Here is a 20,507-nt window from a genome sequence, read left to right on the forward strand (position 1 = left end):
TGAACTGGGGACCCTAACTGCACGCAAGCAGATGCCATTCCACTGAGCTGTGACTCCATCCCCTAAAGGAATACCTTACAGTACTCACATGTAGTCACTCCTCCAAACGCAAACCAGGGCAGATCCTGCTTAGCAAAGGAGACACTTGATGCTCGCTAAGAAAAGCTTTGAAGAACAGGTTTAAAGAAGGGAAGGACAACATTTTCTCTCAGGCTGACCTATGCTACAGGGTTCTTCAGAAGATAAAAATGGGAGTGGGGGAACCATGTACACTGCCCTGAGTTCCTTGGAAGAAGGGCAGGATAAAAGGTCAGCCTCCTCCCTGCCATCCGCTTGCTCATTCACCCCGCTCACTCACTCGCCCCCTCGCTGCTGCTCTCATTCCCTGCTCGTTCTCCCACTCAACCCCTCCCTGCCCCCTCCCCGCTCACTCACTTGCCCCCTCCCTGCTCACTTGCTCACCCCTCCCTGCCCACTCACTGACTTGCCCTGTCCCTGCCACTTGCTCACTCACTCACTCCCTACCCGCTCCTCTTCCCTAACTGCATAAGGAATTCCCACTGCCCAATCACCACGATGCTTCTGTTCTGTTACCTCCGATTGGTAAAGCACTGTGTGGGCGGAGCTTGCCACATACGACCTTAGTATTATATAGAGAGAGAAAGAGAGAGAGAGAGAGAGAGAGAGAAATAATAATAATAATAATAATAATAATAATAATAATAATAATAATAATAATAATGAGTCACATTTACTCACCCCGCCTTTCTCCTCTCAAAATACATACAAAGGTATTCTGTAGTCCTATGCAGACATCATGTCTGTACGTGCATACAAGTGTCTGTACACGTTTTTGTGTAAATGACTGTAGATGTGTTCATTTAAAAAGTGAGTCTGGGCTCAGGCCCCCTGAAACGCAGGCTACAGACAGGAAGTGTCCTGCCGTACCTGTGTTCAGTATGTGAATAACTGTACCTGCACAGATCTGTACCTGTGTACACAAGTTCTACAAGCATTGAATGTAATATGTGGATATAGGGCTTATACCTTTCCTTCCACAGTATGCTGTAGCGGGCAAGCAGCTTGAAGAGGTGATTTATGGGGAGAAATAATCAGAGGAGCTATGAAATCCCTCACCTCTCCACCCACGTGACTGCCAAGGTCTTGGGGGGGTGGCGGGGAGAAGAAAGAATGCAACTTTAATGCCTGCATGTTGCCAAAGAAAGAACAATGGGGAGGGGTGAGGAAATGTGATTCAGCATCAAGTGGAGTTTGGGCCTGAGGAACAGAGCATTGAGAACTGCTTCTGAACAGAAGGTGAGGCATGGCAGCTCTCACTGAGGCAGGAGTGGGGAAATGAGTCAAAAGGCGCACCGAAGACAGATAAAGGGGGGAACAAAGGCAGAGCTACAGAGGGTATTCAGACAAGCAGCTGAGAAGCTGATGCAGCCTCTGCGGCCTTACTTCTCTGGCCTGTGTTTGCATGCTCTGACACCTTGCGTGGGCAAGAGTGGAGGGCAGGTATGTCTCGGAAGGGAAGAGAAGATACTCTGCACTCAGAGATGCTGGAAGCAAGCTGGCTTGACGGCCACGACTTTTGACCCTGCATCCTGTACTCTCATTTTGCATAACTTAGAGGTCATCGCCACCTAATGGCGCAGTGTGGAAATGCTTGACTAACAAGCAGAGGGTTGCCGGTTTGAATCCCCGCTGAAACACCTACATTGGGCAGCAGCGATCTAGGAAAATGCTGAAAGGCATCATCTCATACTGTGTGGGAGGAGGCAATGGTAAACCGCTCCTGTATTCTACCAAAAGAAAACCACAGGGCTCGGTGGGTGCCAGGAGTCGAAATCGACTGACAGCACACTTTACCTTTAGAGGTCATTCACACAAGCAAAAACTGTGTACTCCCACAGGTTTGGGAGCTGTGTGTGCTCACCGTTTTTGGTTGTGTGGGTACAAACAACTAAGTAGGTGGAGGGGAAAGTGTTTGCGTGGAAGCAAGGTAGGAGGAAAAACTTTCCTCCTATCCTGCTTCCACACAATCACTTCTCCCTTATCCTACCTAGCTGTTTGCATCCACACAACTAAAAATTGGGAGCACACACAGCTCCCAAACCTGGGTACAACAGTTTTCGCTTGTGTGAATGACTTCTTAGTCTGTTTCCCAAATCTACATTCTCAAAGGGAAGGGTGTTTAAACTGGAGCAGGGTCCAAGGATAGGCTTGCTATTTGCATTTGTTTTACTCCACCTTTCCTTGAAAAAGCTCAGGGCAGCACTGTTCTCTCTTGCCAATTTTCGCTTCGCAGCAAGCTGTGAGGTAGGTTTCTCTGAGAGACAGTGACTGACCACGAGTCACTCACTCTATATGCTTCATGGCTGAGTGGAGATATAAAGCCGGGTCCTAGACCAAGCCTCTAATAATCACACTGCCTCACTGAACCCTTAAAAAGAATTCTTTTAGCGTGTGTTGTGCTTGTGTCAGTGAGGCTTTGCCAACAGGAGAGCATGGGGTAGGTTGGGAAGAGGGGACCCCGAATGGGTGAGGTGTGAGAAGGAGACATGGTACAGCATGACTCCATGTCTGTTTACTTGGAAGTAGTGACTTGACTAGCAAGCCAGAGGTTGCCAGTTCGAATCCCTGATGGTATGTTTCCCAGACTATGGGAAACACCTATATTGGGCAGCAGCGATATAGGAAGATGCTGAAAGACATCATCTCAAACTGTGCGGGAGGAGGCAATGGTAAACCCCTCCTGTATTCTACCAAAGAAAAACTACAAGGCTCTCGTCTGCGGTCGCCAGGAGTCAACAACGACTCGGCGGCGCACTTTACCTTACTTCAGTCCTGCTGAGCTGAATGAGACTCTCTGCTGTGTGTAACCATTCTGATTGCAACCTTTACCGGCCTTGCCATTTCTCTGCGGTGGGGTGGGGTGTGTGGAGAAAGTGAAGCTGCCGCAGCTCCCTGGCATCCTACCCTCCCCAGCCCTCCAGGGTTGCGGCTATCTTTGTAAAAAAGCTGCTTCATCCGCAGTGGCAGTCAAGGTGGCTGCTTTCGGAGGAAAGGACAGATGGCATCTTCGCAACTTTTGCAAAATACAGCCACAATGGCTGGAGACTGCCTGGATGGAGGGGAGGGGGAGGGGGAGGGGGAGGGTGGGCACAGCAGTGGCCTCTCCTGTGCCCTCCCAGAGAGGATGCAAGGCAGCAGCAAAGGTCAACAAGAGAGGCTGCAATCCTATGCTCAGCCATGTGGGAGGATTAGCCCCACTGGATTCAGCAGGACTTATTTCCAAGTCCACAGGCAGAGGATCAGGCCATACCATGACGCCCCCCTCTTACACACCACTCCCCTTGGGTTCCCTGACCTATGCTCTCTCCGTGGCCGGGCTTCGCTGCCACAAGCACCAAACAATGCAAAATCAAAGAATTCCTTTTAACATGCATAGGCGCTGGAGGCCTCTCTTGCGGCATGCATGCAGGAGCGAGAAGGGGAGAGGGAAAAATGTGGGTGACAGAAAGAGTATGCATCAGAGACTTGTGTGGGTGGGTGTACATAGGAGAGAAAGAGGTTCGCCCACAGTCTGCTGATTAGATAGCCGGGGGGGTGGGGCGGGTTATATGCACTGAAATTTACCAGCCAATCTGCCGGCTGCAGGCCTCTCATTATTTCATTTCTTATGCCATCTTTCCAGGCATGCTTTCACAAGTGGTGCTAAGAATACCTTGGTGCCTAACCATGTCTTGAGCTTGCAAATATGCCGAAGACGGCATGTAAAGGCAATCCTCCCCCAAAGCGGCGGCTCTTTAATTCAAAGAAGTTGGGGGGCTGCACACAGGGGCAATGGAACCCCCAAGCATTTGAGGGGTTTCCCCCTTATTTTACTGAATCCCCCCACCACCAAACCTAATAACCCATAATCTCTCCCCTTTCCCACTGGTCCCCCCAAATTTAAAGTTAGGAGTTGCTCCTCAAGTTTTTCCTGTCTGCATCCTTAAGGGGTGCACACTTTGTTTTCTCATCTCTGAGAACATAAACGCAGCTAGGAGGCTTCTGCACACATCTCCCTGGCTGGATGAGAAGCCATATGTGCAAATATGTGTGGTGCATGAGAAGTTCATCTTCCTTCCCTAAACCAGTTGAAGAGCCTATATGAGCACAGGCTTCAGTGGGAAACCAATGATAGCGCCAGTTCTGGAAAGGGAAGAGATGATACTCCTATCTGAAATCCTCTAGAGAGAGCTGCTGCCAGTCAGAGCAGATATCGGTGAGCTAGATGGACCAAAGGTCTGACTCAGCATAAGGCACCTATCCACCTAGGACGTGAAACTCCCTACTCCGGGAGATTCATTTGGCTGCCCTCCCAGTCTGGCTGCCCTTCAGCATCTACCTGGCTATTTCAGCAGGCCCTTAATCAGTTGATTGGCTCTTGAGTTATTGCTTTCCCTTTTCTGCTGCCTTTAGACATTTGCTTTTATTGTATTTTGCTGCGGTTTGATTTTGTTCTTGTGAGCTGCCTTGAACTTGGAAAAGCAGGATATAATTGCCCCCCCCCCCGCCAACAAACAAACAAAGCCAATAAGGTCATTCACACAATCAAAAACTGTGTTCTACCTGGGTTTGGGAGCTGTATGTATTCCCAATTTTCGGCTGTGTGGAAGCAAGGTAGGAGGAAAACCTGAAAACTACCCAAGTAGCTTTTCCTTCTACCTTGCTTCTACACAATCACTTCTATCCAGGTTTTCCTCTTACCTTGCTTCCACACAACCAAAAATTGGGAGCACACACAGCTCCCAAACTTGGGTAGAACACAGTTTTCGCTTGAGTGAATGACTTTCTAAGTGAATGACTGGGTACAGTGAATCTGGGTACAGTGAATCTAGGTACAGGCTCCTCAAATGCCAGAATCTGGGTAATCAACTTGTGGAATTCTCTGCCACGAGATGTGGTGACAGCCAACAACCTGGATGACTTTAAGAAGGGTTTGGATAACTTCATGGAGGAGAGATCTATCAACGGCTACTAGTTGGAGAGCTACAGGCCACCTTCAGCCTCAAAGGCAAGATGCCTCTGAGTACCAATTGCGAGGGAGTAACAGCAGGAGAAAGGGCATGCCCTCAACTCCTGCCTGCGGCTCCCAGAGGCATCTGGTGGGCCACTGTGCGAAACAGGATGCTGGACTAGATGGGCCTTGGGCTTGATCCAGCAGGGCTGTTCTTATATTCTTATGGGTACAGGCCCCTAAAATGCATGGCTTAGGTGAGAAAGTGTACTGCTATACCTGTGTTCAACATAATGTGTGAATAACTGTACCTGTGTACAGATTCAGACATTATGCTGAACACTCATATACTGTACACTCATATGAATGTTCAGCATAATGTCTAATTAGAGCTTATGTCTAGATAGAAATGAGGAGTTTTAAAGAGTAACCTGAAAGGGGGCATCTGGTAGCCCATTCAGTGAGGGAATTCCAGCCATTAGGGAGAAGACACAGAAAATGAACCCCCACCCCCAAGAAGCCTACAGAAATGCTATGCCTACCGATAAACCCATGGTCAAGGCTCAAGCTTAGTGGGGGAAGCATGGGTACACATTTTCCCATGGCACAAAATAGTTGTGTTGTGTACCAAATGCTTAACAATTGTTACATGTTTATTCTGCCTTTCCTCCAAGGAGTTTGGAGCCGTCTCCAGCATTCTCTTAATTTCTTCCCCACAAACCACTCTACGAGATAAGTTAGGCAGGGAGACAGTGACCTGTAAGCCGAGTGGAGATTTGAACCTGGGACTCCCTGGTCCTAGGTTAGCCACTATGCCACACTGGCTCACCTAATATGGTCAATATGGACTTGTGAAGGGGGGGAGAATAGGGAGAGAGACATAAATGAATTAATGAATGAATAAATAAATACATACATGATACTGGAGACTAACATCCAACCAGTGTTCCTTAGTGCTATATTACCATCTTATTTGATTTATTATTTCTCTGTGTAAACCGCCCTGAGCCATTTTTGGAAGGGTGGTATAGAAATTGAATGAATGAATGAATGAAATAACAGCAACAACAACAACAACAACAACAACAACAACAACAACAGGGATTCCCAAATGTTGTTGACTACAACTCCCATAATCCCTAAGCAAAGCCATTGCAGCTGGGGGTTCTGGGAGTAGTAGTCAACAACAACAACAACAACAACAACAACAACAACAACATCTGAGAGCCAGCATGGTGTAGTGGTTAGAGTGCTGGACTAGGACTGGGGAGACCCGAGTTCAAATCTCCATTCAGCTATGATACTAGCTGGGTGACTCTGGGCCAGTCACTTCTCTCTCAGCCTAACCTACTTCACAGGGTTGTTGTGAAAGAGAAACTTAAGTATGTAGTACACCGCTCCAGGCTCCTTGGAGGAACAGCGGGATATAAATGTAATCATCATCATCATCATCATCATCATCATCATCATTTGGGAATCCCTGTTAGAGAGAACACTGCATTCCAACCCTATTTTTTTGGTAGCTAAATACAGATGTCCCAGTCCCATAAGAACAGGTCAGCTGGATCAGGCCCAAGTCCATCTAGTTCGGTATCCTGTTTCTCATAGTGGCCCACCAGAGACTTCTAGGAAGCCCGAAGGCAAAAGACAAAAGGTCCTCTCCTGCTGTTGCTCCCTCCGCAACTGGTATTCAGCCTCTGGGGCTGGAGGTGGTCTAGAGCTCTCAGACTAGTAGCCATTGACAGACCTGTCCTCTATGAATTTGTCCCTCTTAAAGCCACCCAGACTGTTGGCCATCACCACATCCTGCAGCAGAGATTTCAACAGATTTGCAGAGATCAACGTGGTTATATAGCGACACTGTGGCATTCCTGCAGGCCCTTTACTGTTAATGTGAAAGTATGACCTTACAGTCTCTTTTGGACTCCCCCCCCCCCCGCCCATAGGACCAACAAGGTTACCTCTGGGGGTTTTTTGGTTAGTATTTTGTTAGTATTTGTTAGATGGCAAATACTTTTAACTAGTTTGCTGCCTAATCCAATGAAGATCTATTCAGAAGTAAGCCCCACTTAAGTTGAATGAGACTTACTCCCAAGAAACTGAACAAAGGATTGCAGTCTCTGAGCCCTCATATTTTTCACTTTGGCCATAAGGACTAGAAACTTGCTTTTCAGTAGTAGTTGAAAAGTTTGTTTTTCAAGCTCAGTCCCAACAGCTTGTGTAAGATCCAGCATGGTGTAGTAGGACCGGGGAGACCCGAGTTCAAATCCCCATTCAGCCATGATACTAGCTGGGTGACTCTGGGCCAGTCACTTCTCTCTCAGCCTAACCTACTTCACAGGGTTGTTGTGAGGAGAAACTTAACTATGTAGTACACCGCTCTGGGCTCCTGGGAGGAAGAGCGGGATAGAAAATGTAGAAAATGTAAATAATAAAATAATTAGATCACCGGGATGAGCTATGCCTCACTTGCTGTTTATAAACTCTGGTCGAAGGGCCCTTGCCCCCGGGTTCTTATTTGGAACACACCCTTCTGAGGAGGACCGTCCAGTACAAAGTGGTCCCCTCCTATTAGGGATGCCAGCTGACTGAACCTATTCCAGAATTGTTTTCTCCCAATCTTTCCCCCTAAATATCAAGCAATTAAAACCTCCAGGATGGCTTTCAATCATCACCTGAAGACTGATGTTGATATTCCTGGGGACTTCAGGCTAGTCCAGAGGATTTGTGTGGCCTGGGGCCAGGGGTGCAGCTAGGTAATTTTGGAGCCTGGACCTAAATGTATGTATGTATGTATGTATGTATTTTTACATTTATATCTCGCTCTTCCTCTGAGGAGCTCAGAGCGGTGTACATGGTTATTTTTATCATCACAACAACCCTGTGAGGTAGGTTAGGCTGAGCGATACATGACTGGCTCAGAGTCACCCAGTGAGTTTCATGGTTGAATGGGGATTCGAACCTGGGTCTTCCTGGTCCTAGTCCAACATTCTAACCACTACGCTATGCTGGTTCTCATAAAGGCCCTTGGAGGCCCTCCCCTCCACTACAAGTTAAGTATCATCTCCATTTCCCCCCCACCCCCAGACACAGGCAGTATTTTTAACACGTGGGTTCTTGAGGGCACAAACAGCAACCAAACTCACAAGAATGTAAGACTATAAAATAGGAATATTTATGCAAACATTTCAACACGCAACTTAACAGATTCCGATCCCACATATTATTTCCCCACTCCCCGCTCTGTCTCTAACGCCAAGGTCACGCTCGGTGCCCAGAGCAGCTCAGTCATGCTTGGCTGCCTGGTGCAATGCAGGCCGCTGGTACAGCAACCACACCATGCAGGACAGACTAAAGAGGATTGCCCACATCCCACCCGCCAGGGATGTGGGGCTCCATAATGGTGCAGCGGGGAAATGACTTGCCTAGCAAGCCAGAGGTTGCCGGTTCGAAACCCCGCTGGTATGGTACCCAGACTATGGGAAACACCTATATCGGGCAGCAGCGATATCAGAAGATGCTGAAAGGCATCATCCCATACTGAACGGGAGGAGGCAATGGTAAACCCCTCCTGTATTCTGCCAAAGACAACCACAGGGCTCTGTGGTCACCAGGAGTTGACATTGATTCGACGGCACAACTTTACCCTTTAAGGGTGTGTGGAGGCTCTGGACTTTGGCCTGGAAGTCCAGGGGTAAGAGTGCCCCTGCCTGGAGCAAGTGTGATGTTGGGGGCAGTGACCCTCTAAGGCGTGCACACGCTCACAAGTTTCTTTGATTCCTGCTCAGTTAATTTTAGTTCCCACTTACGTTGAATCAAGAAGGCCCCATTCTGAATGGATGTGCGCGCACACTGCCTTGATACTTCCGCTCAGAACAAAACTCATTCCGCACACAGATGAAAAAGGTTAGAGGGAACACTGGTTGGGGGCCCTCTAAAATGAGTCATGCATGCCTGTACAAAGCTAGGGGCAGATGTGAGAATTCTTGCGTGGATGGTCCACATATGAGAATTCTCACATGCAGCTCCTCCTTGCCCAGTTTATCATGGTCAAGTCGGACTCTAGCTTGCCGTTCAAAGTCATCCAATACTCTGATAAACCTTTCCCTCTTTTAAAAAATATATATACCAACAATCCTATTGAACAATGCGGTATTATTATTATTATTTACATTTATATCCCGCTCTTCCTCCAAGGAGCCCAGAGCAGTGTACTACATACTTGAGTTTCTCTTTCACAACAACCCTGTGAAGTAGGTTAGGCTGAGAGAGAAGTGACTGGCCCAGAGTCATCCAGCTAGTTTTAGGGCTGAATGGGGATTTGAACTCGGGTCTCCCCGCCCGAATCCAGCACTCTAACCACTACACCACACTGGCTGGGGCTGGGGCCCAGCTTAATGATGGTACGCATAGGATAGGAACTATGGCGGGGGCCTTGCTTTGTGGGGTGGGGGCCAGACAGTGTTCCCTCTAATTTGTTTCATCTCTGCGCACAGTGGGTTTTGTTAGGGGTGGCACAGCGCAGTATCAAGGCAGCGTGTGCGCACCGGCACGGCATTCAGAGTGGGGCCTTCCGGATTCAACCTAAGCGGGATCTAAAATTAACTGAGCGGAGGACATCCGAAAACTTGTGTACAGGCGCATATGCGCACACCTTAGTGGGGATACTTGTAGGGGCCTGGGGCAGATGGCCCCAGTTGCCCCCTCCTCCCCCCCGGGCAGTACGGCTTCCACGCAGACGGCACGCGCGCCTTGTGGCTACTACTGCAGGCCTCGCGGCAAACCAAGCCCGACTCAGCAGCCCCTCACTTGCAGGCGAGGCTGCGGCACGCGCGTCTCCCTTTCTGTCGGAGGCAGCCGCCGCCGCCGCCGCGGCGCGTGTCTCAGTTAAGGTCGCTGGGGGGCTCAGGCTCGGGCCCGCCCCGCTGCCTGCGAAGCCCCTCTCGCCGGCACGCTGGCAGCCTGACTGACGCGAGGAGGGCCCCTTGCGAGGGGGGAAAAGGAGCCGGAGGCGCGATAAGGCTTATCTCCCCGCATAGCTGGGCACGGAAAGCCGCTGCAGCCGCCTCGGTTGAGCTAATCAGGGATGGGAGAGATGAAGCGGCGAGGCAGCGGCGGGCAGGCTGAGCCGCTCGGGGTGGGGGCCGAAGGAGCGCCGCGTGTGTGTCGCAACATGGCCTCGAGCGGGGAGCGACGGCGGAGGGGGCTGCCCGGGGGAAGCCCGAGGCGCTCTCCTTCAGGGAGGAGTGTCTGCAAGAGAGGCAGGGGCCAGAGGCATACCTGGTCCTGCTGGGGCTCGCCACCTCCACGCACCTACCGTGCTTGGGCAGACCCCAAGTCCTGTTTCCAACTTCTACGAAGCTAAAGAGGAAACAGACCTCTTTCGTTGTTGCAACCCCTACTCGTTGCAACCCAGCACTTGTTGCAACCCAGGTGCACTGCCCCTGAACATGGAGGTTCCATTAGCCATCATGGCTAATCGTCGCTGATAGGCTTCTCTTCTCTGAATTTGTACAATCCCCCTTTAAAGCCATCTAACCCAGTGGCCATCTCCAAATCCCTTGGCCGGGAATTCTGTACGTTCATGATGTGCTTTGTGTAGAAGTACTTCCCTTTGTTTGTCTGAATCACCTAACTGTCAGTTTCACTGGGTGACCCTGAGTTCTAGTGTTTTAAGAGAGGTGGGGAAAGAGCTCTCTGTCTGCTTTCTGTGCTCCATCTGCCCATCCAGACAGAGTGCCTCTGAACATGCACAAAATAAATTTCCCTCCACAATCAGACTTACACACTGATGACTGGGGAGGTTGGCTTTAGGGGTAGCTGCAGCTTCTCTTTTTTGTTAGAAATTAATAACTGCTTACTCACCAACCTCGGAAAAGTTAGGTAGCCTCGCTATAGTTACTCAGTGGTGAGGGAACTGTAGTCTGCCTCTACTCAGAAGCAGCCTTTTCTTTATATCTTCGCATGTTTCAAGGCTGATCACATTTAAATTAATCTCAAGGTGCTCCTGACATTTTCTTCGGCTTTTCAGGGGGCAGGCCGTCTTACTTTTTTGCAGGCCTCCTTTGCTATTGATTTTAGGCGGCCACAGAGAGGGCCATGATTTGGCTAACACAAGAGGGAGTCAGGAGATTGGGCTTGTGGGTTTCTTTTAACAGCTGCCATTTCCCCCCCTATGATTTGAGCATGGGCAGAACAGATTTTCAAGTTTTCTTTGTAGGGACTAGAAACTTAGGGACTAGAAACTTGACTTAAAAACAACAACCAAAAGTGAAATTAGGACCAGAGACCTTATTTTAATAAAAACAACGAAAAGTGAAATTTGCAGGAGGCTGATTTTTGCAGCAGACGGCAGTTGCTGCTCTATCGTCGCATAGAAAAGTGTGCGACTGCCCCGTTTATGACCTTCAGAGTCAACTCTAGGGAAGAACTTCTCCGAAGCGCCGAAATGCCAGTTGCAGCAGCCTTCCTGCTGGTGTGATCTGACAAAAGCCTCTAGTGCTCGCTGCTGGTCCAGCAGGGATTGCCTTTGATAGTCAAAGCACTTGGGTTGGATTTGGGCCATGTCAGAGAACAGCTTGTTCCACGGATGCAGGAACTTGTGAAGACAGCAGCGAGATGCGAGTGACAGCTTGAGGCACTTCCTACTCTGTGGCTGGGCTGCAGCGGGGGAGAGAAGTACTTGCCAGAAGGAACAAGGGCTGGCGGGCTGGCTGGCCACAGATTCCCCCAAATGCCAACCGCCAGCAAGAAGGGATCTCAGGACTAGCTGAGAATTGGGCATGGCTGAATAAACGCTGGGGCATATCTTTTAAGTCCACGGCGGCGGAGTTCCCAGTGATGGAGATCTAGGCTCACCCAGTGCATTGTCATGCTGGGAAAGTGCAGCTACTTGCTCCATGCATTTGTGAGGAAGGGGAGTCACGAGGGAGAGGATTAGATCAGCTGCATTGGGGGGGCCCCCTGGGGTCTGCGTCAGAGGACAGGAGCCATAGCTCAGTGGCAGAGCACCTGCGGGAAGTCCCCGCTTCAGTCCTCAGCATCTCCGGGTAGGGCTGGGGGGGAACCGTGGTGGGAGCTGCTGCCAGTCAGTGTAGACCAGTGGTTCCCAACCTGGGTCTTTCCTGATGTTGCTGAAGTACAACTCCCATCATCCCCAGCCACATTAGATTGCAGCAGGGAATGATGGAAGTTGTAGTCCAGCACCATCGGGAGGAACCCCGGTTGGGAACCACTGGTGTAGACAATGCTGGGTGGATTTATATATGGGGGGGGGTGTCGCTTGGTGACAGAGCCCATGCTCCATAGACAGAAGGTCTCAGGTTCAGTCCCGGGCAACTTCCAAGGAGTTCTGGAAAGGACCCCTGCCTGAAACCCTGGAGAGCTGCTGCCCGTCGGTGTGGGCAATGCTACACCGACCAATGGTGTAGGTGGACCAATGTTCTGATTCAATATTAAGCAGATTCCTTTGGCCCACTGAAACATAAGGCTTGTTCTCATGACAGCCAGCAGAGCAGGTGATGTGCCAGCCTAGGCAGGGCTTCCACTTTTTGGTCATGAGCATGCCCTACCCAGATGCTCTCTCCAGCATTTTACCGAGGTAGGAGGAAAAGCCCTTCTACCGGCTACCTCGCACACAAGCGTTCTCCCTGCCTCCTCCCTCCCTGCCTCCTCCCTTTGCAAGCACATGACCAGAAATCGGGAGCACATCGGGCTCTCTCATGCTGTCCTTGAAGGCGGTTTGGAAGTTTTGATTGGTCCAGAATGCAGCTGTTAGGGTTTTGACAGCAGCCAAGAGAACAGAATGCATTACTTTGACCCAGGGGTTCATATTACTTTGATCCATGGGGCACTCCAGATGTTGTTGGACTACAACTCCCATCAACCCCTGCTATGAGTTAGTGTGGCTGGGGATGATGGGAGTTGTAGTTCAGCAACATCTGGAGGACCACAGATTGGGAACCCCTGCTTTGATCCTTTGCAAACTGAACTGGTTACCCATTTGCTTCCGGGTTTGAATCAAGGTGATGGCTTTGAACTTTATCGCCCTAGATGGAGTGGGATCAGAGTATCTCAAGAACCATCTCTTCCTATATGAGCCTGCCCAGGAATTTAGTTCTGCTCTGGAGACCCTCCTCTGTTTCTTTACTGTCTGGGGTACAACAGGTGGGCATGAGAGAAAGGGTCTTCTCAGTTGGGATGGGATCATAGGTCAGTGATAAGCACATCCTTTGCATGTAGAAGGTCCCACCTCTGGCATCTTTAGGTAGATCTGGGAAAGACCCTCTGCCTAATACCCTAGAATGCTGCTAGTCAGTGTCTGAGCTAAATAGACCAAGAGTCTGACTCAGTAGATAGTAGCTTCCTATGTTACATTGTGGACCCTAGATTGAAGAACAGCTTCATATTTCTTGTAAATCTCTACCTCTTTTATAATATTCTAATCTGCCATTTCTGACCTTTTAATCTGTGGCTCTTTTGCTATTTTGTGGTGCTGGTGCTTGTTTCATTTTAGCATTTGAGCTGCCTTGAGTGCTTTCTACCTGGTGTAGAAAGGCAAGTTGTTGTGAGAAATTAAAAAAAAACCCCTCATGATTGGGAAAGGAATTTGATATATCTTCTAAATGAGAAGGTTTGTCATTGAATTTGGAATAATAGGCTAGCATTGAGATTGAAAGAATCTTACTACCAAGTTATCTCTAGGTGGTATTATATTCTGTAGACCTTAAAAGACAATTATAGAACCACAACAAGAGATACAATGAACAAGTTCTGAAAGAAAAGCAAGTTATATTCATAGGTAGTGGAAATGTCCATGTATTTAAATTATTCTATTATTATACATCTATTCATATCAGGACCGGTTATAATTTTGCAGTCAACTCCAGATGCTCTGGTAATAGGGAGTATTCAAGATTATGTAAAGGAAGGCGTTTAGAGTGCAATTCAGTATTTAAATTAAAACTATCACCCAAAATATGATTCTTAAGACTCTAGAAATATCTTTAAATTCCCTAGGTGAAAACCTGGTTACTTAGAATTAAGATATTGCAAATTCTCTTAAGGAGAATATCGCAAATCATGTTAAATGAAGAGAGACCAGAATTTCTACTGATGCTTTCATTTGAAATGGCAGTGTCTTATTCTCTTTGAGAAGAGACATGGACCCGAGTATGGCTCACAAAAAGCAACTGTGGATGTGGAAAGGACTTCTGGACTGCTGTAAGAACAAGAGGAGCCATTTCTGTAACAATGTATTAAATTCTGTAACAAGAACAAGCTGCAATAGGGCCGTTGCTCTCTATATATTTAGACACACACACATACACTCAAGAAACTGCTTAAAATGGCCCTCAGACAGGCCACCCTTTTGTTCCTCAAAAGCTGAGAGAGGGATGGAACATAAGAGCACAGGTCATGATGCGGGTCACAGAAAAAAGGACTACCAAACTCTACATCTCTCTCTGTCTTCAGCAGAGGCAAGCCCCAGGGAAGCTTGCAAGTAGAGTAAGATGGAGACAGCAATAACCTGCCCTGTGTATTTGGTAATCAGAGGCACCCTCTCGCTTTCTCTTAGCTAATAGGCATAAGTAGATCTTTTGGAATGTAACCCTTCCTCTTTCTCTGCTTTTCAAACTCATCTTCTATAAACCTCTTTTATCTCCTTCTCTCCATGGCTTAATTTCATCCAGGAATGAGTTTTTTCATGCCAGTTCTCCACCCTAGACCATATGCAATAATGGCACTGGACAGGGTGCTTTTGAGCCTCCACTGCCAAACAACAACTTACACCCATATATCTGAAATGGGAAGGAGGAGCTGCAGGCATCTTTTGTGACCCCCCCCCCCCGCGCCTCACCAGCATTTTTAGCTTTGTCTCCCCATTTTTTTCTTTGCTTGCTACCATCTTGACCATTGTTTGTTCTCTATGAGAGTCACCATGACTCTCACCCAGAGATTAATGGACTGCTGCAAGTGAGCATCTTTCCTGCAGAACAGCTAGTAAGTGAAAGCACCAATCACCCATTGTGGTGGAGGGAGGTAAATCCTGGAATTACTCTCCATCAACAGTAAACATAACTGGTGAGGTTAAAACTGAACACTGACCATTTGTATGGCCATATGCAAGATGTATGTGTGGGTTCTGGCTGAGATTGCTTGGTGATGAAGGAAAGGCACTTTGCACAGGCTTAGAGACAATCTATTTAGCATGACTTTGTGTGCCACAGGGCTGAACTCTGGCAGTGAAAAAGAGCGTTGTGCTGCCTGTGACTCAGATTAAGCTATGAGTGCATTGCAATCACACATACGTGTGTATACACACAGACACAGAAACTTAAATACATTTGGGGAGGGGGAAATTCTCGAACAAATTCTTTTAACTCAAATGCATTTGCAGAAACCTCAGTTGATATTTTCCTAATTGAATTTGTTTTCAGCTTTCTTTGCTGTTGGGTTTAAGGGAGAGGGGGTTGGGTGGGGAAAGTGTATAAGTACTGAATTTAACAAACTGATATTTAACATTGTTGCCTTGTCTTAAAATGTACAACCTAATCCTATGCATATTTATCTGGGAGTAAAACCCACTAAATTCAATGTGCTTACTCCATAGTAAATGTGTAAAGAACTGTATGTAGCCTTAGGGTTTTTTAAAAATTTAAAATCAGCATCAAGTATGAAAAACAAAATCTGAAAATGTGTGCAAAATTTATATCATATGGCACGGAATACATTTCAGTATCAGGGAATACATTTCAGTACAGTGTGTTATCATTTTTTGAAGTGGTGCTACATATTTCCAGTCCCATCTGTCTATTGTCTTTGGAACCTCTGTGTGCTCCATGCCTTAGACCAGGGATTCTCAATGTTGGGTCCACAGATGTTATTGGACTTCAACTCCCATAATCCCCAACCAAAGGCCACTGGGACTGGGGATTATGAGAGCTGAAGTCCAATAACATCTGGGGACCCAATGCTGAGAATCCCTACCTTAAACTAATAGGTATAATTTATATAGCTGTTTTCATTTGCAAAGAGCTTTATAATCTTTTACTGTGCTTGCCCTCACAATAACTCCATGATGTAGTTTTTATTTAATTTCCCCATTTTGTAGGTGGGTGAAGTGAGACCAAGAGTCTTTCCATACAGCAACAAAGTGTAGGATATTCAGATCTTTCACACAAGTTCCAAGCACAGTCTTACTCCCTGCACACAGAGTGCTGCTGCAGGTTTTCATGCTACTTCCTAGCACGAGCTTACCCTCTGTACACACACTGAGCAAAGATCTTACACAATTTTTGCAGCGCCACCTGCTGGCCAGCTCTTGCATTCCTAGAAGAAACTGCCTTTCCCCCCAGTTGTCACAAAAGTGATAATGAAAAAGGCTGAGTTCTTGTCAGGATACAAGAGCCGGCTGGCAGGTGGAGCTGTGACAATTTTGTGAAGTCCCTGCTCAGCATGTGTACAGAGGGTAAGGATTGTGTTGGGAAATAGCGTAGAAGCCTGCAGCAGCATATGTATGGGGGATAAGAATGCACCTGGAACTTACATGAAAACTCTGACTATCCTGCACTTTGTTGCCATATAGAAAGACTCTAAGGAGCTTATGTGAGAACACAACATGGGCCAGGCCTGGCTCTGAAGAAGTTAAGCCTCCCACATCCATCTCTCTACTAGCTACTGAGTGGTGTACTGCAGGAATCTCCATCACCGTGAGAACAAGGTCACTTCCCCCTTGGGGAACCCTCTCACTCACCTTGATGAGTTTGCAACGGATCTGGGCCGAGACCATGTGGCTGTTTCTCAGGTTGCCCACCCGGAACATGAGGCAGAGTTTCCCATCCCGCTGTGAGATGACGGCCGCATGGCTAAACATGAGAGTCTCGGCACGCTTCTTGGGCTGGGACATCTTGATGAACATGCATCCAATCAGGAAGGCGTCCACCACCGAGCCCAGCAGAGACTGGAAAAGGAAAAGCGCAATTCCCTCCGGGCAGCGCTCAGTGATGTAGCGGTGCCCATAGCCGATGGTGGCCTCCGTCTCAATGAAGAAGAGGAATGCCGATGGGAAGTTGTAGACATTGGCCACGCATGGGCTGTGCCCCGGGTCTGGGCTATGGTGCATTTCGAGGTCACCACGGAGATAAGCGATCCCCCACCACATGGAGGCCATGAACAGCCAAGCCACTGTGTAGGTCAACAAGAAGATGAGCAGATTCCAGCGCCACTTGAGGTCCACCAGGGTGGTGAAGAGGTCTGAGATGTAGCGGCTGTTCTCGCTGCCCAGGTTCCCGTGCTGGACGTTGCAGCGCCCATTCTTGTCCACGAAGCGCTGCCGCTTCCGATGGGATGATGTGCCCACCACCGCCTGGTAGTCATCCCCAAATTTCCTTCGGACCACAGACATCCTGGTGCAGAAAAGCCTGTCTCGGACGGCTTAGTGGGGTCTTCCCTGTGCTGAGACCAGAGAGCAGAGGCTGGCCTGGAGGGTGTTCTATACCGGGTTCACATGCAAACTGGAGGCACCTGTCTTGACTGGGTGATCTCCTGGCTTTGCTGGGAGCTGGCACTGAGGGCACACCATGGGCTTGCTAATATTGCATGGCAGGGGCTGGCAAATGACTGGAAGGATTGGCTAGTTCCCCCTTCTGTGCACCCCAGGACAGGAGTTGAACCCACCTACTGTGAGCGAATTCTGGCACTGGACAGCATCGCCTGGTCTGACCAGTGGTCTCTCTCTGCTGTGTGTTGAACGCTGGACCCAGATGGCCGGATAGTCCTCCTAATTTATTTGCTGGAAGCAGATGCTGGAGCTGGAGCCCTAGGAACGGGATTCCTGTGGGTTGGCTGGGGGTGGTCGCCTGTGTGTGCCGATGGTGGGGCTGGAACCGCCAGGCAGTACAGGAGGAGCGGCTCAGTGGAGGTGTGGCTGGCTCGGGGTCCCTTCCAGTTATGCCAGGAACTGGGCTGGTAAGGCACCACCTGGCTTTGGGTGCGGACACCAGTTGTGGTGGCACCGGTCAGCAGCGATCCGGGTTCTCTTCTGTGAGCATTAGGCTGGTGCCGGAGAAGAATGCCTCGGTAGTCCTCTTTGGCGGCTGGGCCACATAGGCGCGCACGGTCCGACTTCACAGCGTGGTCCCTTTGCATCGGCTGGCGCTGGGACGCACAGTCCAAATTAGCCGGGCGGCTGGCTGGTTTTTGTTTGTTTTGTTTTTGTTTTTTGAAATGTCTTCTCCTGGGGTGGAGCGGGGGGAGAACTGGCCCCTGGGGGGAAAGAGTGTGCGTGCTTTGCTCTGCTCAGCTGCAGTGCCCGCCGCTTCCCGAATCTGCGGGACGCTGTGCTTGCCTGCCCCACCTACCTGAGTGAGAACAACTTGCCACTCTTGGCTGAAGGCGCCCCCAGCGTGGCGGTGCCGGCTTTCTCTTCGGGGGGCGCAGCTCCGCGCTGCCCGCCTGGGTTCCGCCGCGGGCTTGAGCAGCCTTGGAAGCGGGGGCGGGGGGGCGGGAGAGAGAAACCTCCCTGCCTGCGCTCCCCTTCCCGCTCCGCCTCCCGCTTTCCTTTCTTCAAGCCCTTCCTCTCCAGCACGCTCGGATTAGCCGGCTCCGAAACTTAAGCTCTGCGGTCCTCTGAAGCGAAGACGGTCCTCCTGGATGCGGAGCGGGAGCAGGAGCAGGAGGCAGGAAGGTAGGCAGCAGGCAAGCAGTTTGTGGTGTGGAGGCGGCTGCGAAGTCCTGGGATTTACCAAACGCGCAGGAAAGCGAAGCGAAGTAGACCAGCAGGGTCCTCGCAGCGCCGCCTAGTGGCCGCCGTCTCGCTCCCGGGGCGCCTCTGCTGCTTGTTCCTGACCAGCCTGCCCGGCGCGTCGGTGGCTCTCCGCGCAACAACGACGACGACCGTCTCTGCCCGGCGAGCTTCAGAGTCTCCCCAGCGGCTTCCAGCTAGAGGGATTCAGCCCACCGCGAGCCCTCCCCGCTCCCTGGGGCGGTGAGGTCTCAGCTGCCGCCAGGCCCCCCAGTGGAGCGCGGGAGATGGGGAGATGAGCGGCGGAGCAGCGGGTGAGTCATGCCAGCCAGCCGCACAATGGCTCAAGTCCCGCGCAAGGAAAGGACTGGGAAGTGGAAGGAATTCGAATTAGGGTGCCTCCCTCGCCCGCCCCCCGCTTCACACACCGCATACGCAGGCGGCAGAGCTTGGCGCTTGGTTGGCAGCGGGTAGTCTCTCTGTGTGTTGTGTGTGTGTGTGTGTGATCTGCAAGCCTTGAGGCAGTCGGAGGATCGGGAAGCGATTCCGCAGAGGGGGAAGGAAGATATTTAGTGGGGCGTGTGTGGGGGTGGTGGAGGAAATGGCGAGGCGGGGCCTAATTCGAGCTAGGGGGCTTCTGTGCCGTCGTCAGGTAGTAGGGAGGGTGTCTCTGAGCACGAGCAGAGCGCCTTTCCTTCTCCACGAAGGCAATGGCTGCACCAGGACAAGGATGAAGACGTTGGGGGCGACGGAAGGGGCAGAGTGCGTTTTTTGAGGATGGGTCGGCGAATCTTGTCCCATATGCGAGATTTCTGAAAGAACCATAATGGACTTTATTATTTCACATCGAACACTCCCCTCATCAGTGGAACGGAGCTCACGTGGAACTGTTCTTTATATAAGTGGGTACTTTTAACAGACATTGATTGGTGGTATTCAAGAAAAGCCCCCTGAGTGAGTAAAAAGTGCCTTTGCCTCAAGTTACCACGGGGGTCCAGCAATGGGGGTGGTGACCAGGTGCAGGGGGACCTCCCCAGACAAATAGGCGCCACCTATGCAGCACTAAGAGCACAGGAAGAGCTCTGCTGGATCAAACCAGGCTGGTCCAGCCTCCTGTTTCCCACAACAGCCAACCAGAGATGCCTCTGGGAAACCCTCAATCAAGGCATGAAGGCCAGAGCCCTTTTGTACCCCAGCAACTATTCAGCAGTATACTGCCCCTGAACATGGAGGTTCTGTTTAGCTATTGAGCCCAATCACTGTTTATAGACCCCTCCTCATTTGATTTGTCTAATTCGCTTCTAAAGCTTTCTAAATCCATGGTGATCACATCTTGTGGCAATGAATTCAATAAATTGTGTGTTGCATAGGGAAAACTTCTGCAAGTATACACATGGGAAGTGGTCAGGGCTTTCAGGGGGCTTGAAGCTCAGTATATCTTTCTTTTAAAAAGTTGATTGTATTGTTTGGCCAATTTTTTGTTTAAAAGTACTTCAAGCAGTGTATGGTATTAACCACTTGGTCTTTGTGAAGTCTGTTGTATGCTTGGAGAAATGCGACACAGTCCCTTTTTTAATCCAGCCTTTAGCCATCTTCTTTTATAGATGCTTATATATAACATTTTACCATGTGAATCTCCGCAGCAGGGTTAGCTATGATTCCTTTTTTTAATATCCACTCCCCCCCCCGCCCCGTTTCAGCTGCTCTTCAGTTTTGTTCCAAGAGAGACAGAGTGCCAGGTGCTGTAAAGAT

At 49.6% G+C, this 20,507-nt stretch overlaps 1 protein-coding gene across 2 annotated transcripts in view; it reads right to left on the minus strand.

The window, feature by feature from the left end:
- The window catches only part of LOC128331578 (G protein-activated inward rectifier potassium channel 1-like), a 39,251-nt gene extending 19,938 nt beyond the window's left edge, over positions 1 to 19,313 (minus strand). Inside the window, exon 1 of one of the 2 annotated variants that reach the window (XM_053265152.1) lies at positions 16,767 to 19,299. In XM_053265152.1, coding sequence (XP_053121127.1) covers positions 16,767 to 17,417 — 651 coding nt within the window. In that variant the 5' untranslated portion in view covers positions 17,418 to 19,299. Of the gene's footprint in view, positions 1 to 16,766 lie in introns of both variants that reach the window. The other variant, XM_053265153.1, reaches the window with a different exon arrangement.
- Between the last annotated feature and the right edge of the window lie 1,194 nt (positions 19,314 to 20,507).

The sequence above is a fragment of the Hemicordylus capensis genome, chromosome 6 (assembly GCF_027244095.1).
Source record: "Hemicordylus capensis ecotype Gifberg chromosome 6, rHemCap1.1.pri, whole genome shotgun sequence".
NCBI classification, from domain to species: Eukaryota; Metazoa; Chordata; class Lepidosauria; order Squamata; family Cordylidae; genus Hemicordylus; species Hemicordylus capensis.